At 39.1% G+C, this 27,004-nt stretch overlaps 1 protein-coding gene across 1 annotated transcript; it reads left to right on the top strand.

Moving 5' to 3' along the window:
- Positions 1-10,050: 10,050 nt before the first annotated feature.
- On the top strand, positions 10,051-26,839 carry LOC149821069 (putative methyltransferase PMT23). Its single transcript, XM_089981894.1, has 8 exons — positions 10,051-10,581; positions 21,389-21,538; positions 22,883-23,153; positions 23,348-23,458; positions 24,082-24,256; positions 24,343-24,603; positions 26,053-26,247; positions 26,571-26,839. Exons 1-8 carry the CDS (start codon positions 10,051-10,053, stop codon positions 26,770-26,772), a joined length of 1,896 nt encoding a protein of 631 aa, XP_089838020.1. The 3' UTR covers positions 26,773-26,839.
- The last annotated feature ends 165 nt before the right edge of the window (positions 26,840-27,004 follow it).

A 27,004-nucleotide genomic window follows, 5' to 3' on the forward strand; every position in this document is an offset into this window, starting at 1 on the left:
ATTTTTTGAAGTGACTGTTACCCACAATGAGAATTGGGATGGCAGTGGACCGGGCCGGAGGCAGGGGACGGACAAGGTGTCCAGTCTTGCCCGGTCTCAAAATTTTGTCTTTCATTCTTGCCTTCATTCTGGTACGGGTTTTGATTTTCACCTCCATCCCCGATCCAAACGGGGCAAGGTGGGGGTGGGGGTGGGGCTTCATTTTTTTCTTGATCCGGTATTTTAGTTATTTTTACTAACGGAGTTCCATGTCCTCGATCCTAGGTTCAAACGGGACGAGGCTCTGTTTTCCCAAGTCCACTGCCATCCCACAATGAGAAGGGAAGGAAATGGAGAAGAGGGGTTAGGGTTTGAACACCGTCCTTCACCAGCCCACTTTGGAGAGCTGCTGGCGGCCAGGTGTTTCGCCGGCTTGAGGTTGTCCGCGGCCACTGACCGACCGGTTCTCCATCGGTCGGCAGTCCGCCGTGGGTGGCTAGGAGAAAGAGAAAAGGTGAGGGGCTAGGAAAATCGGGGAAGGAGAAGAAGCCGTCGGCGGGCCTGAGTCCCACCGGTTTGCCTGGTCTGGTGTCCGATCGCCGGGCGAGAAAGAAGAGGATGATCGTGGGACGGTGAACGGAGACTTTACCAGCCACCTGAACTTGAAGAGGAAGGGTATTCGGCGGTCGTTTGGGCCCCTGTTGACCGTGCATCACCGATGGAAGGTCGATGTTGAAGCTGGATCTGCCGGCGAATTTGAACTGAAAATCACTGAATCCGTTGAATCGTTCTCTTGGATTGAGCTCTCCTTACAGATTTCTGGTGCGAACTTTAATTTGAGCATTCGTTAATCCGAGCATCGCATATTGTCTTCAAACATATGTTCCAACGAACCACATCTTTGATCCATTGGTTCGAGCGACAACCAAGTACTTTACTGACGAATTACGCTACCAAAGCATAACTAATGGAGCATAAAATTTAGGAAAAATAACAATCATTCAATCCAACAACTCTATTATAAATTTCTATAATGAGTATTTATAGGGAACACGAAAAACCCTATGTCTATTTAGGATCCATCACATTAAAAAAATCTAAATCTAAATAAAACTCAACTAAAAACCCTAAAAATCTTCATCCAAATGGATTTCTTATGAACCCGATTCTACTACTCGGCTCTTGGATCACAAAATTACAAGCACTCTAAACTCAACTTATTTGCATAATGACACGTTAAAAGTAGCTATTTAAATTCATTGAAAAAAAAAAGAAAAAAGACTACTATCTCATTATTTGAGAGATTGTTCATTTGTACTCCTAAACTAGCATGAGGATGATATATTGACCTAGTGCAAGCATGGAAAACAAGTATGCTGATAGTTTATTTCTCTCAAAACTTCCCAGCCCTTTTATATTTTACTCCAATAAATAAGACATTTGATCAATGTTGTCAGAATTGGTAACAGATTTTCAGAACACTTCAAGTAAAACTAAATCGAGCTGAATCATCCAATTTTTATTCAGCTGATGACACACCTCAATACCACAGAGGTGGTATCCCATGTGGTAAGCGGGGTCCTGTGTCATCCCTCTGCCACATGGGGCTTAAGAGGGATCTGGTAGGGATATGCTTAACCCCAGCTTGCCTTTAAAAAAGAAAAAAAATTGATACACGTCAATAAAATATTAAAATATTTAAAGTTTTTTTAACAAATATTTAAAAGACAAGCCGAATCAGATTATTTCGTATTGATTTTGGGTTGATACCAAAGGATTAGCGATTCTGGCCAATCGGCAACAATACTGACAACACTGCATTTGCATTTTTTATAGTTGGCAAAATGATATGATGGAAGTTGACTATAAATTAGGGCTTTTATAGTTAATTTTATTAGCATTTTTCTTTAATTTGATTATATTTTTTCTTTGATTAGGGCTTTGATTAAAAAAAATGACCCTAATCAAATACAAGAAAAGCATTTGCATTTTTTATAATTGGCAAAATGACATGACGGAAGTTGACTATAAATTAAGGTTTTTATAGTTAATTTGATTATATTTTTTGTTTGATTTTCTTTGATTAGGGCTTTGAATCAAAAAATTTAATCATAAGCAAATACAAGAAAAGCCCTAATCAAATTAACTATAAAAAGTTCTAATTAAAGAAATTTTATTTAAAGCCCTAATCAAAGAAAATGAAACAAAAAACTTTAATCAAATTAACTATAAAAAACTCTAATTAAAGAAATTTAATTCAAAGTGTGTTCCTCCCATCCTATACTCCTGCACGATACGTTGCGGTGATCAAACGCCGATGAAGCACCGTTCTTGCTCCCGTAGACCTTGTTTAAGCAGAGAGCAGATAAAGAGGGGCTCGCAGTCACTACATGGCTCTCCCTAATTGGCAAAACATTTATATATGGGACATAGATTAGGTCATTCAACATCATGGATTGTTGATATGAACCAACGACTTTCCTCATCGTCGTGAAGAAAGCAAGGACGAATCTCGGTGGTCTCTTCATGCTCTTTCGATGAGCACAGGGAGGCCTTAGCGACCTCAATGGCACTCATATGAAGGATCTTACACGAGGTGTGCACAGAGAATAGGAGGAATAACGAAAGGGATAAAAAAAGGGGTTTCTGGTAAATGACATGCATCAAGGGGGATAACACACATGTATTTCCTCACCTTCTATCTTGTGCATAGGTGTTGGGCTCTGATATCCTCCCTTAGAGTAGTTGTTACCTTCCCAGCATAACAAACACTGAGTTATGGGCCCTCCTTTCTCACCTTCTATCGTGTGCGCAGGTGTTGGGCTCTTATAGCCTCCCTTGGAGTAGCTGTTACCTTCCCAACATAAAAAACATTTAGTTATGGGCCTTCTACATTATGTAACTGACCATAGAATGTAGAGTTGAAACTATCCATAACCCACTAATTAAGCCCACAAAAGTGGCTCACTGAATTCATGCGTGAGACCCTGTGGCCACAAGAGAACTGGATCCAATTTTTGGATCTAACATCATGTACATCAACATGTGGGAGGGATCAGAAAGGAGGGTTGTTGATGGGAGGGTGGTTCCCACCAGTAAGTTCAAGAGGGCACCCCAACAAGCATAAGGCGGTTGAGGAAGGCAAAGATAGGGGTGGCAACGGTGGGAGGCAGCAGTGACGGGGTCTTGTCGTCGGTGAAGAACAATGATAGGGTTATGTCGTCGGTGAAGAACAACAATGGAAGGCGGCAGAGGAAGGCCCTCAGGGTTGCCCAACGAGCACATGGCAGCCCCAGACAGAAGGGTTGCCTCCTCGTTGACTCATCGGGCACTGGCAAGACCCTCCTCACCCAGGCGGTCCCCAAAGAAGTTGTTGTTCCCCTAAAAGATTTTTTTTTTAAATGCAAGACCCTCCTGTGCAGCATTCAATTTTTTTTAAAGCAATAAGGTTAATGGCATAAAATGTCATTAACCTAAACAATGTTCGCCACGTGGTGGTCAAGCATCGTCAGGTTCAGATTAATGGTCAATGTCGTTGAATAACCCTAAGGTCATTCAACAAATGACCTGATCTGTGTCTACATAACACACCTCTACCAAGTTAATTAATTACTATAAAAAAAACTTGAATATTTTATAAGAAATTGCCTAAAGTGTGAGTTATTTAAAAGAGATATTCAATGTCTCAATATTACATTTAGCCACTAAAGAGAATGCATTTCAAATTCCAGCCTAAAGTATAAATAACATCATTGTCTTTTTCCAACAAATAGCCCAGCTTATGCTCTTCCATTAATGAAATCAATCATGAGGGAATTTTAGCCATTTTGTTTGATTAAATACAGGTAAACATAATAAATTAATGACTAAAAGTATTTTCGAAACATAAATAGAAAAACAAGTATCGACTCAGGCTCCGAAATTTTAACCAGACCCTCTCTAACTGTCCCTAACATAACCATATATTTTATGATTTTTTTATTTTTATTCTGAGAGAAATTATTCATTCTCTCAGGGTCACTAAAAAACTGAACAAAATTCATTTTCTGATCAAACCCAGAATTTTGTCTCTGCAACCCCAAATCCCCTGAACCTCAAATTTTAATCCACTCTTGTATGATGTGTCATTAGTCACCTCCAAATTTTTCAACATTTATTGTGTTGTATTTTAGGATAACTCAAATTTTCTTTAAACCTTGTCAAAACCATACCCGAACCTATTACCCAATTTTGACCTTGACTTAACTGAACATAACCCTAGCCTACCTAAACCCTAAAATCTAAACTCAACCACACTGAATCACATCAACTAGTATTAGAGCAACATTTCTATGGCCTCTAAAAAGCCCCAAGGCCAAAACCCTAAGTTAAACCTTGATACATTTAACTAATATGCAAAAACCACCAACTCTAAAATAGATGTTGGAACGCATATGACCAACCTTGAGACTAGCGTAGCCAACCTCACCCAAGTGGTTCAACAAATGAACAGCATCATCCTAGCGGCCCTTCAGATCCACAACAACAATAATGGAGGCAGAGGCAGCAACCATTAAAAGGAGCACAAGGATTTCGACGAAGAGGAGATACACAAGTCCATCCTTGATCTGTACTCGGGAGGCTTCAAATTCAGTTTGAGGACTTCCAACAATGGTATGTCCCTACTGCGGCCCGTGAAGATACCTTTTTCAGTTTTTTCTAGGAAAGAGCCTTATGATTGGTTGTATAAGTCTAAACAATTCTATGTAAATCAAGGAATTTTCTACAAAAAAAGGTTATGATATATCGTTTCTCACCTTGAAGGTGAAGCAACTTGGTGGTACCATTGGCATGAGCAATGCTACAGAACACTGACTTAGATAGAGTTCAAAAAAGAACTATTGAAAATGTTTGGACCCTTTTCATATGCTAAACATAATGTGGAGATAAAAAATATGAGGTAAAAAGGGTTCATAAAAGATTATCAAGCCATTTTTTATGACTTGAGCACCATGTGGTGATTGGTATGAACCCACCTTGATAGGAACATCATGGGAGGTCTCAAAGATGATATTTGTATCGAGCTCATGGCTTTAGAACCCCATACCTTGAAAGAGTGCTTTGTGAAAACACGGATTATCGAAGAGAGATGGAAGAAGTCTTGCCTTATAAGGAGGCCTACTCGACCCTCTGATAGGTTGAGATCTCACACCCAAGTCAAGGAATATGGTATTAAAAACTAATTCAAGTCTTTCATCAAAACCAAATTTGTTAGTAGATCTCAAATAGTTGACCGATGTAGCAAGGGGTTATGCTACAATGGCGATAAGAAGTGGAGCTTGGGGCATAGATGACGAACCCTTAAGATGTATGTTGTGGAGGATAGTAAAGAAAAGACAAGTGAGGATTAACCAATCCACACTTTGGGAGGATCGAAAGATGAAATAGATCGAGGCCTTAGAATCTCTTTCTATGTCATCTTCAGAGTTTCAATTTTCAACTCCATGCATGTGAAGGGAATGATGTATCAGTTGTAAGTTGAGGTATTAGTGGATACCGAATCAACCCATAACTTCATAAGGGGAGATCTTGTTCCAAGCCTCGGATGTGATGTAAAGAAACAACCTTGTTCGTGGTTGTTGTAGGAAAGGGCAGCCGACCTTATAGCATGAGCATATGTCCAAAGGTTGATCTCATGATGCAGAGATATAAGTCCTATGTTGACCCTGGTGTGCTTCCCATTCAAAGGGGTTGATGTAGTACTAGAGATGATTGAGCCTCGATCCCAAAAAGAGGTTCATGGGAACTTCTCGAATATGGAGGTGAGTTTAAAACAAGACGGACAAACCATTTGTCCTAAGGAGCCTGCATCAAAGAAGGATGGTGTTGAAGAAAGAGCATAACCTAAAGTCTTCTTGGCTTATGAATTATGGGGCAGAGATGGTAAGGAGCAATGTAAGAATAGCCAAGGACCTAATCTGCACTTCCCAAGTATAAAAAATGGACCAACTTCAAAAAATTCTCCAGCCCAAACCAGGAAGGGTTCAAATCTGAAATTCAAACCCATGCTTCTTCAGGGGGTTGTTAACTCCCCTAATGAATTTCAGAATTTATTGGGTTTCAAGGGCAAAGAACTCAATTTTTTCATACAACCTCTCTGTACCTAAAAGCAATCCTTTATGCACAGTCCTATGATTTTGCGAGAATTTCAAAAATCAACTCTCCATGCTCTAATGACAGATTACTCTGAATTTCAAGAAGACCCCCTGCTACCTTGATGACAAAAGATTGTATGTCAAAGCAAATGCATCAGGTAAGCAACAAGAGAAGAGAGTCATGATAGCATTGAAGACATTTGTGCTCGCTTTGGAAGGCATGCTCACCTTCAATAATGTGCTTACAACTAGAGAAGTATAGACCACCAGGAGATTTTTGCCTAAGGGACTAGGCAAATCTCAAGGGGAGGGGGGATGATGCGAACCAAGATCTGGGTGAGCTCAATCCAACTCTGAAGGTCCAAATCAAGAAAATAGGTCCTAGACAAGCCGATCCAGATCCATCACTTGTACTCTAAATAATGCAACTCACCTCAGCCACAAGAAACAACTTTCAAGTAAATGCCCCATCATCTGACACGTCACCTCAACCATGTCGCAACCTCATCCATGCCATGCAACCACCCCATTCATGTCGCCACCTTATCCATGCATTCACCTCATCAAAGCTAAGTGAGACCCACATGGGGCTTGCCCTCTAAAAGCTAATCTTGACCTTGACTTAACTGAACCTAACCCAAGCCCACCTAAACCTTAAAATTTGAACTTAAGCTTACCAGAATGCATTAACAAATATGTGTCTGACATTCACAAATATGTGTTGTAAATGTCTTTACCTTCACATATTTTTTTATTCAAGCTCAGCTGGTTTGCGTCATGCATTTACGGACGTCCTGACCTTCACACACATAACATGAAAACCTATTTTAACTAAAATCGCATAAAATCATAATGTCACAAATATACGGTGTGAATGTCTCAAATACTATATGTGAAGCTCTTGTTAATGCAATGTTATTTTATGAATGTTCTTACATTTGCATGATTTTTTATTCATATATAGAGTCATTGCCAATTTATTTTTCATTTTTTTTGCTTCTCATTAGGATGTTGGCCCTTTTTCCTTTAGAATCCTAACCATTTTTTCTTTCTCTTTACGGTGATTCTTATGCAATTCATCTTGTAGCATTTCAACGAGGTTGCGATAGTTTTTTTGTCAATCGGTGAGGTTGCGGTAGCATTTTGTCCAATTGCTTCATCTTTCAGTCCCCAAAAACTTTGATTGAAATATGAGTTTCATATGTTTTCTTGCATTTTTAAGATTTTTGTATATATATATATATATATATATATATTATTGGCCTTATAGTATTTGTATTTAGTTATTGTGGTTGATGATTTATGTTTGTTTGCTTGTGTTTTATTTAATATATAGACTCTATGATTTGTGAGATAAATTCACTAATTCTTAAAAATCACTTTCAACTGCTTTTTGTTTAACTTTGTCATGTAGTACAGTACAAACAATTAAGTAAACATCACTACTATATAACATACAGTCTACATCATCATCAATCGAAACAATTATCTTTTTTGGCTTTTTATGTCTGCAAAATAACTATACTGGAGGCTCAAATACTCTTCGGCATATCCAGTTTTATGAGACATTAAAGCCATAAATTCCTTAAACTATTATTTTTTGACACTATTATAGATCTTCAATAAGAATAATTAATGAGGCGGTAGTGTACGTTAACTCTTTATGATGCCATAATTAATTGCCTACACTAACCATGGTTGTTGACTCACACAGAAAACTAGTCACTTCAACCATAACCCCATATTACCCCAATTTAATGCACATACACAATAAACCCTAACCCCATTACTTCAAAACAAAACACCGAAATATTAAATAAATGATAAGCAAACAAATATAAATCATCTACAACAACAACAACAAAACACAAATACTATAAGGATATATATATATATATATATATATATATATATATATATATATATATATATATATATATATACCCTAAGTATATAATCTTGTGTCAAATGTTAAATAAAACGTAGTCAAACAAACATAAATTGTTATCGAAAATAACTAAATACAAATACTATAAGGCCAATATATATATATATATATAAACCTTAAGAATGCAGGAAAACATATGAAACTCACTTTTTGTCATAAGTTTTGGGGTAACCAAAGATGAGAAAGTTGACAAAAAAAGTTATTGCAACCTTGCCAATTGATCAAAAAGTTGTCACAATCTCATCGGAATACTGCAAGATAAATTGCACATGAATCACCACAAGAAGGAAAAATTGTTAAGGTTTTAAAGAAAAAAGGGTTAGAGTTCTAATGAGAAACAAAAAAATGAAATAAAAGAACCACCAATGACTATATATGAATCAGAAAGCATATTCACAAAATGGCATTGCATTAACAGGAGATTATAGTATTTGCGACATTCTAATTTTTTGTGATTTTAATTAAAGAAAATTTGCATGGTATTTGCATGAAAGCAGTGATGTCCATAAATGTGAGATGTGTGCAATCAGAAAACATGCAAAGGTAAGAATATTTGCAACACATATTTGTGAATGTGAGACATACATTTGTGGACGTATGTCCAATCTTTATACAAGTTTTTAGTTAAAGAATGTTCACACGGTAGATATGTGAAGGTCATGACATCTGAAAATATGTGACATGAATGTGCCAAACCTGAATCAGAAAATATGTGAATGTAAGGACATTTGCAACAAACATTTGTGAATATCAGTCATACATTTGTAGATGTATGTCCTGACTAAGCGAGTTTTTAGTTAAAGGAGGTTTGCATGACATCGGAGTGAATGTCAGGACATACACAAATGTCTGAAGAGAACCTGTCGAGGTAGAACTTTTTAATTCTAAAAGGTTCACATCGGGCTTACGAACCTCGAAAGATTAATGCATTTGATATGTTAATCTTCTTTGTTAAAATCCAAGTTAGCCATTTTCACAAATACTTTATATAAATTTCATCAAGTCTACAAATTTTTTATTCAAAACTTTTTTGTATTGAGATATTGCAACCTTTGGACAATGTACCTATTTATTGCGCGAACATTAGTGGATTCACTTGTGTGAATGGTAAAAATATTTTACTAAAGTCAGAATCAAAATTTTGGACATGAGGATCATTTGGCCAAAGATTCAGCTCAATTGGCTGATACCCATACTCAAATGAATCATTTTGCATAGCCAAAAAATAATAAAAAGCATTATGTGTCAATTAAAGCATGACACATGTTAAAGCCATTAATATTAAAAAATTACTTTTTAATACTTTTTACATTTATTAAAATATAGCCTATTCAGGGGTGATGCTTATGGATTTTCTGCCTATACATCATTTTTTCTTTTTGAATTTAGGGGCAAAAATGTCCGCCTAATGAAATTAAAAAAAAAATCTCATCCTGACTTAGTAGACACGCAATCATTCTACCTTTTAAATCCCACTCTCTTTGTATGAGCGTAGGTGACGTTAGCATCTATTAATCCATTGCTATACAAACCTTCCTACCTTTTATTTTTTATTTTTATGGTTGACTGGGTATTTACTTTTTACTTTTTTTTTTCTTACCCAACGAACATCGTGTGAGAGAGAGACATATGATTAAAGATCTTGACCTTTATAACTCAGTAAAGAAAAAAAAAGGCACAAACACAACTAGGTGAAATACCTGCATGATTTCTACCTTCCTTAGTGGATACACATAATCAAGCATGTCTCTAGGTAAACCTTAAAGGAAATGACAGAAATACCCTGGTTTCTCTATTTTTAAGGCTTACTAAGCTTGTCAGGACAGAGGAAAAGGTAAATAGCCAATCATCCATGTGGGCAGATCCTGTAAGCAGAGCATTAAAAGTGGCCCAAACTTCCCCACTTCCTCAGGTAGATCCTTCCAATAAAATGCTCTGAATCCATCTGTGGCAAGAAATACAGGACAGGAGAAATAAAGAGAGTGCAGAATGGCTCTGCCTCTCTCTAACCGCTTCAAGGAATGGAGATTCCCTTTCATCTTTGTGGTGGTCACCACCCTCCTGATATTTGCTGTCATTTCTGCCTTCTTCCTCCTGACGAACAACACTCAATTCTTGGACCCATCTGGGATAGATATGCACAATTCTCAGTTGACAGAAGAATCTCCACGGGCACCGAGTTCCCCAATAGAAATTACTTCAGACAGGCCGGATAATGCATCGGAGAAGGCGGCATCGCCGGGGACAACAACGTTGCTGGAGACGACGAGGGGGGAGGAACCATCATTGGTTGATGGTGATGACGATGGTGGTCTGGAAATCAAGTGGGAAGTTTGTGGTGGGCGTGTAGCTCCTGATTACATACCATGCCTGGATAATTACAGGGCAATCAAGAGGCTGAGGTTTAGGAGGCACATGGAGCACAGGGAGAGGCATTGCCCGAAGCCCAGTTTGAGGTGCTTGGTTCCTTTGCCCAAAGCCTATCGGATGCCCGTTTCGTGGCCTCGAAGCCGGGACACGGTGAGCTTGCTTTTTCGGTAAGCAGATCTTTTATAATTTGGAATAGTGATGCTTGTCTAAGATCTGGAAGTGATTGTTGATCTGTTTAATATTGAAACAGTCTGCATATGTTAGTCTTTGATGTTCTTTTTTCCTTCCATGGAGTTCAATTGGCATAAAGATCTATTGGTTTGTATTGTCTATGCCTGTAAATGATGGATTATTCTTAATGCGTCAAGTCCTATTTTGAGCTTTGGTGGAAATCTGCATTTGCTGATGAACATTCTTTGCATGCTTCTCCTCTACTCTGAGAAGAGTGAACTGTTATTGCCTAGCACAAAATTTTAAGAACAAAGAATTAACATGCTACACATCAATGTCCTGATTAGTTTCATGATAATTAGGCACGCTGAAAAGAATGCGATGCCGACTCATGCCGACTCATTCAGCTCATTGGATTGGATTAATATTAATTGTTACATATGAACATGCACAAAGGATATACCTAGCATTTTCATTGCAGGTCCAAGGCCATTGGAGCTAACGAGTACAAGCTTCTTGACCAGCTTAACTGTGCTATGCACCGCTTCTTGTGCAATGTGAGTTAACTGCTATATTTAACGGTCAAGCTTACTCGCAACTGGTTCACCCAGTTCAAACTAATTTTCAAATAGATCCTCTGCCCCTAAATTTTGCAGGTGTCATTATATCATGTTTTAATTTAATTTGAACAATGGAAGACAACTATCTTTTAGCCAGACTTCTATTTGCTTTAGTGTGTTAAATCTGATTGGTTACTTTTTGAAAAAGAAATCAGACGAGCTTAAAATTTTGAATTTCACCATTAATTTGGAAATATAACTTTTTTTATCCTATAGCCACATCTGCAGTGACATTTTGGTTAGTTGTTTTAATTCTCAGAAAGTATGTGTTCAATTTCTGGATTTTTTTCACGAGTTTAGAATTTTGGATCTGCTGTATCTCATAGCCTACATATTTTTTCCTCTCTGACCTTGTGAAATGGGCCTCTATCTTCAGTTCAGTGTTTATGCTTTAAATCCCACATTGGTGACTGGTTTTCTAATGTTAACAGCATACATAAAATTTCCAAATACTTAGGTTGCAGTTACTTGTATTTAGAATTTGGATAGTTTACTTCAGTAGCCATAATCATATGGTTGTAACCCACTGGATTTTTTAGACAAGCGTACTCCTTTTTCATTTCTTTTTCATATTTTTTCACTTCCTCAAATGATAGGATGGGTTACAGCATATTTAAGAACCCATCGTATATGATACAGAGGGCATTTTAAGATAGTCCTGCCCTTTACCAGGAAGGCTAGCACACTTGGCCTGGTGATGGCAGCAATATAAGGAACTAAATTTATTTCTGAAAAAATAGGTTGAAAAAGGTGTCCTTAATGAATTATTTCTCAACACAGGTCCACTCTCATATCTTATTGTGAAGTATCCGCTGTTCCACTTTATGGAGATCCTCTCCTCTGGCTTGCAGCAATGACGGGTTCTCTTTTAGTGCTTCATAGTGGACCCAAGGTCGCTAATGCTAATGCTGTTCTTATTTACCACAAATTTGTGATACCACATTAATTGGGGCATCATGGTGACCTTTTTCCTTGAGAACCAGTTTTCGTGATTACTATTAAAAGATAGACAATAAGCAGATCCTTGAATTTTAAAAGAAAGAAGCAAATTCTTATGAGATTGAGCATCCCATTCACCTGCGGCCGATCAATGAATGGAGAGTTTCTACTATCAGCGAACTGAATACAACATAAGAAGAGGGAAAGTAGCAGCAGGGTAGAATTTGCAGAAAAAGATTGATGTCCATGACATATACATGAGAACATTCACAAAAATTGAGAGAGGAACTTTTGACTATTGGTGCAGATGGAGGTAATGGTTGTTGAGGGTCAGGGGCAGAACAATAAGAAACATTAGACAAAATAGACATTTTGTAAAAATAATGTTGCAGGGAAGACTAGATACAAGCACTTGAGAACAAGACTGCCATTTGCAACAACCTATGTTACATGGGTGTGGGTGCGGGGGCGGGGGTGCGGCACTTTCAAAAAACTTGGATGCGGGCATGCAGCAAAATATATATATATATATATATAAAATTTTTAAGTTTTAAGCTATATCACAGGGATTCGGCTAGCAGGGTGCCGCACCCACGTCGACGCGACTCGACGCGGGTGCGGGTGCGGGTGCGGCACCGGGTGCAGTCAACCCGACCCTGGGTGCGTTGACCGCACCCAGGGTCATTTTTTCCATTTTTTTTGAATATTTTTTTTTTTTAAAAAAAAATTGCCCTATGAAATGGGCTGTGGAATTTAAAAAAATTTCTTTGGGGGGGGGCGCTGCCCCCCTATAACCCCCCGCCAGGGGCGGGCCCCCTGGACCCCCGCCCGTTGACCGCGCAGCGAGACCCGCGCCGGGGGGAGCCCCCGGACCCCCCTTCCTGCAAGGGCAAAAACAATGAATCAAGCTCCACAACTCATCACTTTCATCTTTGGGGACAACCATATAAGATAAAAAAATGGTAAAAAGTAAGTTGGGCATAAATGTCATGGACTTTAACAGCTACCATACATTCATACATATACACTATATATATATATATATATATATATATATATATATATATATATATTTTAAATTTTTGCCCCTGCCGCACCCCCGCACCCGGTTTTTTTGGAAGTGCCGAATCCCTGCACCCGCACCCGCACCTGCGCCCGCACCCGCACCCATGTGACATAGGTTTTAAGTTTTAAGAGTTAACAACATTAACACTAATGAAATAAAAAACAATTATCACAATATCATCAAATCAATTCATCATCATGTATGCAATAAATCAAATTAACAATCTACAATTCTATTATACATCATAAAAACCAACACCATAATTATAAAAACAATCAAACAAGTAAAGCAGAAAAGAAGTAAATTATATAGTATACTAACAAAAGAAACAAAAAATGCATAATTACATACCAAAAGTATATCCTAAACAACGTATATGACGATGAGGTAATGGATCCTAATAATTTTCTTCTTCATCATCAAATGCATCGGTAGAAGGAAGACTGGGCGCAGATAAATCAATGTTTGTATTGTTGAAATCATGCTCTCCTTCTAAGTCACACTCTTCTGGGTTTATATCTCAAAATTTGGATGATCCTTGTCTACATTACAAACCCAATTTGAAAATGTTAAATACAAGTATATTTAAATGAAAAAACTAAGAAATAGTTAAATAACTAAGAGAGCAAATTAGTACCTGTATTCATCATTGGTTGGCGAAATTAGTCGAAGATTTAAATGAACATATATTAAATCCTCTGTGCGCTTGCTGGTGAGTTTGTTTTTCTTCATGTTGTGGATTTGAGAATATATGCTCTAATTTCTTTCACAACATGAAGAACTAGCAGACTGGGATAGCAATCTCAATGCAAGACGTTGGAGAATAGGTGTTTCTGATCCCAATGTTGACCACCATGTAATAGGATCTATATTATCCTCCTCTCTCACGAGTAATGCTTGTCCATATAATCTTGAATATGCAAATTTTTCAAACTCTTGTGTGACTTGATTTAGAATATGTGATTCTGGATAAAGTCTTGTCATACACATATTTCTATGCCTTGATAACTCTGGGTCTAAATTTGGAGGGACACGACCAATACCACATTTCTACCACTTTTTTGCATAATATTTTGGATTAAGAGAATGTGTCATGCAAAGGAATGTTGCTCTTATCCCATCTTCTGACTAAAACTGAATGAATATGGTTAAAAGTTTATGAATCATCCAACGCAGGATTTTTTCTTTCATGCTTGAAAACTACAACTTTATTTTTTCAATCATATTATCCCACATTTCATAAACTTTGTGAAGCATGGGCTCATCCTTATCAACTTCTCTCAACATTTCTCAAATAGGTTGAGTAAATTGAAGAAAATATACGACTCTGTCCAAAAACTCATCATCAACAATAAATTTCTTAATTTCTTGAGTCTTGACATCATCATCAGCACGATAGAATGTTTAATTCTCATCAGTCACCATTGTTGACCAATGCATTCTTCACTTCCTTAATCTTCTTCACCATCACAATGATGGACGCAAAACGTGTTTCAGTGACCTTCAACAATTTCATGTCAGAATGCCTATTAAATATAGCATTAGCATGATGATGGTTGACAATAAAATTCCTAATGCTTTTGATATTTTTTTTTAATTCTTCAATCCATGAACATAGAACATATGTTGGTGAATTTTCTTCTTCTTTGGGGTTGCAGATGCTCTTGAGGGCCAAATTCAAGCTGTGTGCTACACGAGGGTCTAAAAAATATAAGGATACTCTCCAAACTTAATGTTGCATTTTTACAAACTGGTGCATTGTCTGTATTGATTTGTACTACTTTATGATTACCCACTTCTTTTATTACTTCTATGAACAACTCTTTTAAATACTCAGCATTTTTATATTCCCCTGATGCATCAACTGCTTTCAAGAATATTGGGCCACTAAGCGAAGAAGCAATGAAATTGATTAGTGGACGTCTTTGAATATCTGTCCACCTATCAGAGAAACAATGAAAACTCAATTTTGCTCCTATGAATATTTTTAATTTCTAGCAATCTCTCAACATTTCCCTCTCTTCTGCAAGAAGTGTGGTTCGTATTTTTTTTAGCTCGAAGGTACATAGCCACTCAAATTACAATTTGCCAAAGAAGTAACTAAATCCTTCCAATAAGGATTTCTAGCTGCATTAAATGGGAGTGAAGTAGAATAAAAATGCCTCGTTATTTTTCTATCCATCTCCTCCCTTTTATATGTATTGAATGATGCTTGTATCGTTCCTCTTCTTCTACCTCCTACATTCACTTTTCTTTTTTTTTTAGCATCTTCTTGGTGGCTTAAAAATGACACACTAATTGTACAAGAATCACTCATTGTCTTCCTCTTCTCATATTCTTCCTGTATTTTCTTGTGTTGTTTTCGCATTGCCTCACCAACTCTTCTGCATCCTGAAATGCCATGTCCTGGTATCTTCAACAAATAAGTCTTAACCCTTGTGTAAGACCCAATAAAATCTTTTTCACAGAGCTTGTATCGAAATCTCTTGTTTCCACCACCTCCTTCTCCAGTTTTTGCAAGCTTATCTACATGTACCCATAGTGGCCCCACAACATCACTCCCACTACAACTATCAACAACACTAGCAGCAGAACTCACATGTGGGGATGAGGATGACGCAAGTCCTTTCCCTTTATCAGTCATTTTTGTCCTGAAAATACAAAAAAAGTTATATTAAAATCAATTAGGCACACAATCAAGATTTATAATATTGAGTGCAAAGTCAATAACATATACAATAAGTTCTAAAAAATAGAAAAAGGAAAATGAAAAATCAAGTAAGTGGATAAATAAAAGAGTAAAAGCAACAAGACAATGTGTTTTGACACCATTTTGATGGCAATAGATGAACCATCCTCAGAAGCTCAGTGAAGCTAAGCTCTAACTCGCGCTTTATATGAGAAGAAGTGGAGAACTGTGAAATTTTTATTTTTGATAGTTACGTGAATGTGCAAATGTAATGCAGGGGAGGGGTCGAGCCCCTCCCTGCGCTCTTTATGTGCAGGGGAGGGGTCGAGCCCCCTCCCTATGCCCTCTTTGTGCAGGGGAGGTGTAAAATCTAAGGCAAAAAAAAAGTTAGTTGGACCCGGGTCGGATCCGCACCCGACCTAGATCCAACCCGGATCACCCTCGCTCTCTCGCACCTATTTAAAGCAGTGAGGAGGGGAAGGGTTTCACATTCGAAACCCCTTTTCTCCTCTCACTCTCTCGTTCCTCTCTCAGTCCCCGACCCTCTCTCTTCTGCTCGCCAGAGGCCACCTCAATGACCCTTGCTACCACCTCCTTCCCGTTCCTCCCTACATCTCTCTCAGCTCTCTCCTGCTGTCGGAATCGGCGCAGACGACCCCCCAAGTACGCATCGCCTCCTCTTCACTTTCCTTTTCTCCCTCTTTTTCCTCTAGGTGCGTCGGAGAGCCGACAGGAGGCCGATGGCCCCTGTCGTGCTTTCCCCCTCCCTCTCGATGCTCCTGAGTTCTCTTTTTTCAGGGAAGGGGCCGAGCCCTTCCTTGCGCTCTCTCTTAAGGCAGGGGAGGGGTCGAGCCCCCTCCCTACTCCCTGCACCCTCCAGCGACAGGGAAGGGGTTGAGCCCCCTCCCTATACCCCCCCCCCCCCTGTATGCAAGGGAGGGGCCGAGCCCCTTCCCTGCGTACCCTTTGGCAGGGATGAGGCCAAGACCCACCTTGTGCCCTTGTTTTGCAGGGGAGGGGCCGAGCTCCCTCCCTGCGCCTTCTTCTTCTAGTAGGCAGGGGCGTCGCCCCTGCCTCCACTAATTTCGATAGGCAGGGATGAAGCCCCCTGCCTCCCCCTTTGTGACCAACGGGCAGGGGCCTTGCCCCTGCCTCTTTGCTCCTCTGGCAGGCAGGAGCGAAGCCCCCCTGCCTCCGTCGTTGTTCTTGTTAGGCAGGGGCTTTACCCCTGCCTCTCTTCCACCTTGTTAGGAGGGGCACAACCCCTGCCTACTCTCGCTTTCAGAAGGCAGGGGCGCAGCTCCTGCCTCTGTCCGATCTCTCGAAAGGCAGGGGTGCAACCCCTACCTTTGTATGAACCATCGTCAGGCAGGGGTGCAGTCCCCTGTCTCCCTATTTTTTTTGCTGACAGCAGGTCAGCAGGGGCTCGCAGCGCCTGCCCCTTCTTCATGCACTTACAGCAGGTCCGCAACGGCACGTTGCCCCTGCTTCTGCTTCTTATTTGATTAAGATAGCTTGTTGACGCCTCGCTTTTGCAGCTCGTACGACGGATCCAGTTCACACCCCGTGGCCCGAGTCGTTGATCACATACACTTGTCGACGACTGCAAGCTCGCAACTCCCCAAGGTAGGGGAAGATTGCACGGAGGACTTGGATAATTGAATTAAGTTCAATTAATTAACAAGATAATTAAATAAATATATATATATATATATATGTATATATATATATTTATATGAGTATGCATTTAGCTCAAAGACGCGGTTTCGCGATCCTTGTCCTTTACTTTCTATCATGTCTTTCTTTTGTCGCCGCGCATTGCGCCTAGGCTTTGCTTACGCATTCCTGCTTTCAGTCTTTCCTTTGCCGTCGCGCTTTGCGCACAGGCTTTGCATTTGCACTCCTGCTTTCAGTATTTACTTTGTTGTCGCGCATTGCGCCTAGGCTTTGCTTACGCATTCTTGCTTTCAGTCTTTCCTTTGTCATCGCGCTTTGCACACAGGCTTTGCGTTTGCACTCCTGTTTCAGTATTTACTTTGCCACCGCGCATTGCGCCTAGGCTTTGCTTACGCATTCTTGCTTTCAGTCTTTCCTTTGTCATCGCGCTTTGCACACAGGCTTTGCGTTTGCACTCCTGCTTTCAGTATTTACTTTGCCACTGCGCATTGCGCCTAGGCTTTGCTTACGCATTCCTGCTTTCAGTCTTTCCTTTGCCGCCGCGCTTTGTGCACAGGCTTTGCGTTTGCACTCCTGCTTTCAGTATTCACTTTGTCGTTGCGCATTACGCCTAGGCTTTGCTTACGCACTCCTGCTTTCAGTCTTTACTTTGTCATCGTGCTTTGCGCCCAGGCCTGCTTTTGCAAATGTGTCGTTACCGCTCTGCCATTACACATGACGCTCATGTTTTTGCTCATCGCATGCACTATTAGATGCATCCTCGTGGAGTATGCATAAGCATTTACCACTCTCTCTCTTACGATAAGAGATGAGTCAGGGGCTTAAACGATACATTCTCGACTAAGGAGAGGGATCCCTAGCAAGGATCCCAGCTTTTCGAGTGAGCAGTCTTGCAAAGTAGACTTGAGGATTTTTGGGAGTTGTGCTAAAACATCAAAGACTACCCAAATCTACGTATTTGGAAAGGGGGTGCTTGTCTATTTCAGTTCGTGCATCCGACACATCTCGGGTAATCCTGAATTGGGGCTCGAATGAACTTCTTGGTGGGGGTTCTGTTGATAAACCCGTATCTCATTCATCAAGGCCAATATCGAGCCATGCAAGGCATGCAGATACTTCGATAACGAATGAGAGATTCTAGAAAATCACATGTCATATATTGGCACAAGTTGTTGACTGTTTCAAAAAATAAAGAATGTCAAAAGTAAAGTTTGAGAAACATTACATCTTTGCGAAACACTTTTGTTGAGGCTCCTGTTAAGGAACTATATCCCTTTCATCATAGAGTACTTGTAGACGTACATTGCTCGTTAGTACTACGATGATCGAATGAGACGGTCATGTGACCTCAAACAGTGCTAAATGCACAATGTTGTAGTCACATAAAATGGTGATGTATTGCCTTCACAGGTAAGATGCTCGAATGGTTGAAAGATCAAAGCATGTAGAATGAGTCATCGGTTAAGCAACGCCTGACGCACCCATTCGCCTTTTGTTTCTGTCAAGGGAGATGATGGATCAGTACAAAAACTTCAATGGACAAGTTGTTAACAACCACCCCACGGACAAAGATTTGGCCTCCCCAGTCATTAGAGTTAGGGGAAGGGACTACCAGAGATTATTCTAGGTGGTAGATCCCATGGACTTCTGTAGAAGTTTGATGCATCTGTTGCCAAGTAACTGCCTTTGGGGGATCCTCTCTCGGCGAAAAGTCGTCCCCTTAGGAGCAGACTCAACTAGCTATTCGGGTTATTAAAAATACATAGAATAACAGATGCTCGAATTAGTTTTAGTTGTTTCTACGATTCGCGTCTGCGCGTACCCGCAGGCTAGTTAATATCGAAACATAAGTCTGTTCATACTAGTTAATGAGTCATAAGACTTGCTAGTTGCTTGGTAGTTCACAGCTTAACGATTGAATGAATCGTTATGTTGTATTTGACAGTTAACTGCTTATCTGCTTTAACTGTTTATGTGCTTTAAACTGTTTAGCATGCTGAATCAAATGTACTTAATTCAATTTCCTGTTGTCTCACTTATGCACCTATCAGTTTTTCGCGAAACTGACCTATTTTATGGGCACAAGTGATGAATAAGTTGTGAGACAGGCGATGACGCGATTGCAAGATGATCTCAGGATCCCACTGTTTCTGTTAGCAGCTCGCGTTCTAGACTTTTGGGTTTTTGGCAAGGGTTTCCTCAAGAAATCCTAATTTTGTACTACTTGAAGTTATTTCTAATACAAATGGCTTATTAAAATGTTTGCAAGTTATATGTATTGGAAATGTGGATTTTTACGCTAACGCACCCAAGGTTGTCAACTTGCCTTTCTTATTCAGAGAAAAAAAAACGTTTCCGCTGATTTGTTAAAAACTCTGAAAAGAAAAGAGAATTTTCTAGTTTGTTGGCCCTTTTGAAAAGGTTTATAAGTTTAAAATTTTTGGGCGTTATAGGAGGGGTCGAGCCCCCTCCCTGCGCTCCTTTTTGGCAAGGGAGGGGTCGAGCCCCCTCCCTATGCCCTCTTTGTGCAGGGGAGGGGTCGAGCCCCTTCCCTGCGCTCTCTGTGTGCAGGAAGGGGCCGAGCCCCCTCCCTGTCCTCCCTCTTTGTGCAGGGGAGGGTTTGAAGAGGAGAGGAGGAGAACAGAGGGAGTCGAAGAGGAGAGGAGAGCGAGTACCTAAAGAGGAGAGGTCCGGCGGAGCGGTCAGCGGCGGCGGCGGTGTCCGGCGAAGAGGTCGATCGGCGTCGGTTTCAGGAGGAGAGGAAGAGAGGATTAGGGTAAAAAAAAAATCCCTAACTCTCCCCTCCGCAGCATATTTCATCGGGCAGAATTTTTTTTTAAGTCTAAAAATTGGACACAAATGACCCTGGGTGCGTTGACCGCACCCAGGGTCGGGTTGACCGCACCGGGTGCCGCACCCGCATCGCGTCGACACGGGTGCAGCACCCGGTTTGCCAAGTCCATGTGACATAGGCAACAACCTTCCATGACATTTGTATCTTGATGAATACATTTGTTTTTAGCCCATTAACAGTGCATAAATTTTTCCTAGCGGATAATTGTTTTCCTATTATAAAGTATATGTTTTTCACTCATTCATGTAGAAAGCTATATGGGTTGACTATACTAAACGACCAAGCCCTGAATTACTGAAAAAAGGCCATCACAGATCAAGTACTGTAGCATGTAATTTTTTGCTATTAGGTGATTATTTTTGAAGGAATGAGCTCCAATAAGTACAGTACCATAACAAAAATGGTTTTAGCAATTCTTACAAGTTTTCTCATTATGGTTATTGCCCTTCTAAGAATCCAGTTATTTTTTCCAAGAGAAAACACACATAACCTGCCTTCTTTTTCTTGGTGATTCTATCTGTCTGTTCATTATTTTTAATGGTAAGCATCAGTCTGTTTCAGAAAATCTGAAGATTAGGTGGGTGTATGAAATGGATCATATGCAGATGCTATGTTATTTTGACTTACAACACCGTTTTTTAGTTTTCTTCCATCATTTTGTGTTCAGTATATTTCATGCATCTTTGAAATGACTACGCCATGATAATAGTCATACTAATCAATAACATTGTATTAAGTTGGTATTCAATAATCATTGATTCAGAAGTATTGAATGGCTGTTTCCAACCTGGCAAAATTTTGTAAAATTTTCTTCAGCAGCAATATATTAGTCACACATTCCTTGACAGATTTCCCAGTACTTGATAGGTCTTGTTTGATTTGCATGCTGTTTCATGGTTACTTATAGGTGAACCTAAAAGGTATTTTCTGATGTGTTGTAGATTTGGTTTAACAATGTCCCTCACCCAAAGCTTGTTGAATATAAGAAGGATCAGAACTGGGTCACAACCTCTGGTGAGTTTCTTGTCTTCCCTGGAGGCGGAACTCAATTCAAAGACGGAGTGATGCACTACATTAACTTTCTAGAGAAGGTATGCTATCAGCAATCTAAATAATCAGCATTATGATACCTGAAAGGATAGCAGTTTATTCTCTCTCTCTCTCTCTCAATATTGATTTGTAACTGTTGGCCATAAACAGCCTTGTGCAGTTAATTCACGGTAGCTTGGTGGACTAGTCCAATTTTTTCATATCAGTGATTTCATGGTTCAAATCTTGGCATCATGTGTGATTGTGCCTGCATGTGAATGTGGGCATAAATTTGTGTATATTCATGTATTGTAACTCTTGGCCGTAAACAGTTTTGTGTGGTTAATTTACGGTAGCTTGGTGGACTAACTTGTCCAATTTTTTCATGTCAGTGATTTCATGGTTCAAATCTTGGCATCATGTGTGTGTGCCTGCATGTGAATGTATGCATAAATTTGTGTTGCATGTATTTTCAATTCAATGTGTATCCAGGATGGGCTTTTTAGGCCCCCCGGGCATGACTCATGGGTTATGTTTTGCATATAGGATCAAACTTAGGTACTTAAGCACATTCAGCCAATTGAACACATCTTGGTCAAATGCAGTAATCAGGAAAGAATGGAAAGGCTACCCATTATTTATCTCAACCTGTGGATATCAATGATATGAAATGATGATTGTCAAATCAACTTAATCAGGAGTAAAACTCAACACTCTTGGATGGATTATATTTACATCATATTTCTGTCTGCAGCACAATGTGTTTCTTGTTAAAACTTTCAAGGCTCTATTGAAATATCAACTTGTGTGTTTTATATGGAGATCAGGGGTATCTAAATCACTAAGCGAGTTTGTGCACATCTTTCATACGGTTGTATAACTGCTCTATTTCAATAACCCGGTGATGTGATTTATATTCTTCTCATTTTACTTCTTAAAGCTGAATTTAAGAAATTTGGTTTCTGACACAAACTAGTAAAGCTTAAGTCGGCATATTCAGTGTGAAGTTGTCTCTATCGTGAGTAAGAAATACTTTGGTGATACCTTTTCGCACATGCACGCCAACAGAATCCGGTAACCCTGGTTTGAACCAAAATCACACTAGGTCTATATGGTCTAAGCTTGATAAATGCATTGATCTAAAAAGTCTAAAGTGCCTATTTTGTGTCAAAACCTAAAATTATGGTTAACTTGGTAAAAAAAGGTTCAAAGCTGTCCAAAATTTAAAATTTCCTAACCTTGGATTCTGTAAAGAGATCTAGTGTTCCACCTGAGTTTGCTAGATTTTACAATCTTCTTTTTTCTGAAAATTTGACCACTCATTCTTGCCTCTCCAAAGTTTGGATTTGATAAGCCACTCTGTTCAACTAAAATGACTGTGGTACTTGTGCTTCACTTATGACCAGATTTTGCCATCAATCGAATTGGGAAAGCACACAAGGGTCGTTATGGATGTGGGCTGTGGTGTTGCTAGCTTTGGTGGGTACTTGCTGGACAAGGGTGTTCTTACAATGTCATTTGCACCAAAAGATGAACATGAAGCTCAGATTCAAATGGCCCTTGAGCGAGGGATACCTGCTTTTCTAGCTGTTATTGGGACTCAAAGGCTCACTTTCCCAGAAAATGTATATGATATGGTGCATTGTGCAAGATGTAGGGTCCACTGGTATGGAGATGGTACATTTCAATCTTTAGTGGCCTGTTTCAGTTAGCTTATGTTACTATTTTGTCTAGTCACAATGGAATAGTTTCTTTTAAACTTTGGCATGCTCTATTTGATATTAATTTGCTTTAGTACATCACATTCTTGTTTCAATTTAGTTTCTGAGAAAATTCATAGGCATTTTGATCTAATTTGGTTAAAATTTCAGGCGGAAAACCCTTACTAGAGATCAATAGGGTTCTCAGGCCGGGAGGTTTCTTTGTATGGTCTGCAGCACCAGTTTACCGTGATGATGCAAGACACCAGAATCTGTGGAATGGTTTGCCCAATACCTCTCTTCTACACTTTTGAAGCTTCAGTTTATATCTTGAGAATTTTTTGGTTTACTATACTTCAAGAGGACATGCTTAAATTTTGTATGAACATAACATTCCTTGCTGTGGAATGGTTTGCCCAATACCTCTTTTCTACACTTTTGAAGTTTCAGTTCTTTATATCTTGAGAATTTTTTGGTTTACTATACTTCAAGAGGACATGCTTAAATTTTGTATGAACATAACATTCCTTGCTGAGAATATTGTTCTCTGGATGAATTGGAACACCATTTGTTAACTGTTTTCTAAAACGGAAACTGTGACCATGTCATGTTCTTTAGGCACAAATTTCTTGGGGAACCTGCCGTGGTGTATTAGGTTGGCTCATGTCCATCTAATATGATTTTCTTATGTGTTTTCCTACACCAAACCTTATGTCCAAAATAAGTACCATCAGATCTGTCAGTAAGGCACCCACCACTCCTAGAAAATTTTGCACCTTCCTTGGAAACACACAATAGTGACTGTCATGAAAGCGCAATATGATGCATAATTGTTACCCTTATACCAGCATATGATTATATGTCATTATACAATATAAGCTGCTTATAGCATTACTGTTTTGCAGCCATGGTAACTCTGACAAAATCAATGTGCTGGAAGGTTGTAGCAAATAAGAAGGATCCAACAACTCGTATAGGAGTCGTAATATATCAGAAACCCATTTCAAGTTCTTGCTATGCAAAGAGAGCATCAAATGATCCTCCACTTTGTGATCAGAACCATATGCATAATACTTCATGGTAATTCCTGCAGTATGGTTCTTTCCTTTGGTGATTCTCAATGTGTGCATGGTTTACTTACAAGTGTTAGCATTCTTCACTGCAAGGTATACACCACTGGAGAGTTGCCTTTCCCCACTTCCATCATCTATATCAGTACCTGGTTATAGGTGGCCTCAGTCATGGCCTAAAAGGCTTAAAAGTAGGCCTACATGGTTATCTAAGGAGTCGAAAAGGCGTAACATCCCAGATTTTGATGAGGACACTGAACACTGGGAAAAGCTAGTATCAAATTTGTATTTGCAAGGACTTTCTCTGAACTGGTCAAATGTTCGCAATATAATGGACATGAATGCTGGCTATGGAGGGTAAGTTGCATTGCCAAAATAATGCTTTTTCACCAATTTCTGCATGCATATCGCATTTACTGATTGTTTGTTCCTTGTAACTTAAATGAGATACATCCACAGATATTGATCTGGATTTTACTTTGTGAAGATGAACTTGGATTTTGATCTAGGAAACATAATAGCTGTATAGTACTGTCAAGTTACTTTTGTTAGAGTTAAACCGGTTTGTGGTGAACTTGGCAAGGTAGTCCGTTTGACAATTCGTCTAAAATGCATTGAAAACTATCTTAACAAGATAAATTGGTGACCATACAGCAGATAGTGCTTCATATTTGTTGAGTTCATGCGTGTGGATTTTGGATATAACAGGCTCAGCTTCATCGAATTTTTTTTACTTATCTTTTCATAGGCATGACCCTTTAAGCCAATGTAAATCTTTGGCTTGACTTTGACCATGTCAGATGAATCAACAAGTCTTAGCCAAAGGTCCATAGACTCCATACTTTATGCATTTTTCACATTTGTATTACTTCCAGTTCATACTTTATGTATTTTTCACATTCGTATTACTTCCATTACTTTCTTCTTTAATTTATATGCATAAAATATGCCATGGCTTGTGTTAAGTGTCAAAACTCGAAAAAATCCTTTGAAGAACAAGTAATGAGCACTTGCAATGGTGAGCTCATGATCTTTTCCCACCCTGACTCAATGTGACAAATTCTATCATGTAACTGAGCCAAACATATTAACTATTTTCTTCTTTTTTTTCTTTTGTAATGTTGAATTACAATCTTATCAGTCTAGCTGAGTTAATTAGTATTATTAAGTTAATATTTCAAGATGATAAAATTTTACTTGCTGCCGATTTAGTTTATATTTGACATCACGTGGTATGGTTTTGAAAGGTTGGAATAGAAAAAGGCATGGTGTTCTGCTGTAATAGTTTTATAAGCACGTTATTCGTGATCATAACCTAAAAATGTGCCAATTACATAAACACATTATACCATCTTTTGTACAATGTTGTACCAACATGCACCTATAGTAAAACATAACCAAACCTCTTTGGATCCTTACATGTCTGTGCCGCTACCTGATAATCCCGTGTTACGTTGATGCTATATGTCTGTGCCTAGAAAGTTTGTCACTTAACCAAAACGTCTGGTCTTCATGCCAAATCACATGCTACTGTTAATTATAAGCATTTTCCCAATTAAAAAAAATCTCTGGCGCTTTCTGCATTAAAGCCCCACTTCTAGTATCAATAAACTAATTTGTTGATGAACAACATTTTATCTGGCAACATGATCTTGAATTTTTTCGGCCATTTTCATGTGCATGTCTAGTCGGCATGCTTTCCTAAAGTAGGCACCTTAAACAAGAGATAATATCTGAAAGCTATTGGAAAATAGTGTCATTATCCCAGCTCACAGGAATCTGATAATATTACTTTTCTTGGATCAGGTTCGCTGCAGCACTTATTGATAAACCTGTATGGGTGATGAATGTTGTACCTGTCCTTCAGCCAGACACACTGCCTGTTATTTTTGAAAGAGGCTTGATTGGGGTTTATCAAGATTGGTGTGAATCTTTCAACACATATCCTCGAACATATGATCTTCTTCATGCGTGTGATCTGTTCGGAAATCTTTCACAAAGGTAAAGCATTTTTCAAATTGCAGATTTTCTTAGATTTAGGCTCTGCTTGGGAACTGGTAGCGGGGATGGGAATTTATGCATTTGGTATGAACTTGGTCAAACTACCTTGGTGGTAGCTGCCTAGAAGCTAGCAGCTGGGATGGGAGTTTATACATTTGGAAAAGGAAGTGATCCCTTTGTATGTGCACCTGGATTTGGTAACTACCATCTAAAGGTGGTAGCTGCACTTTTGCATATGCATAAAGCCCCTCTAACTACCAGTTTCCAAACAGAGACTCATTTGATTTGATAATTTGAGGCTCGAGGTTCTTTTGAACTGGCAGGTGTGACATGGTTGATACAGTAGTGGAAATGGACCGGATACTGAGACCTGGGGGTTGGGCCTTGATCAAGGATTCTGTTCCTAACATGAAGAAACTGAAAACTGTCATGGTTTCTCTTCATTGGAATATTACTTTTTGTAATAACAAATTTCTCGTCGGTAGAAAAAGTGACTGGCGGCCAACAAATGTAGTGTATAACTAGGCAGTTTTTTCTACATTGTTCATAGAATTCACTGTAATAAAAAGATGGCCATGATGTTGTATGTGTATGTGCACATGTTCACATCATGGTTTGTTTAGTCAAAAAACATGCTCTAGATCACATTGCTTCAATGTTACAATTGATTTTTTTGCTGCAAAGTTGTGGAGCATTATAGGGCCATTGATTTTTAGATTTATTTAAAAACTCGTATACACATCGAAACCTTCTTCAT

Source organism: Nuphar pumila, chromosome 12, assembly GCF_984573655.1.
Source record: "Nuphar pumila chromosome 12, dmNupPumi1.hap1.1, whole genome shotgun sequence".
Taxonomy (NCBI): Eukaryota; Viridiplantae; Streptophyta; class Magnoliopsida; order Nymphaeales; family Nymphaeaceae; genus Nuphar; species Nuphar pumila.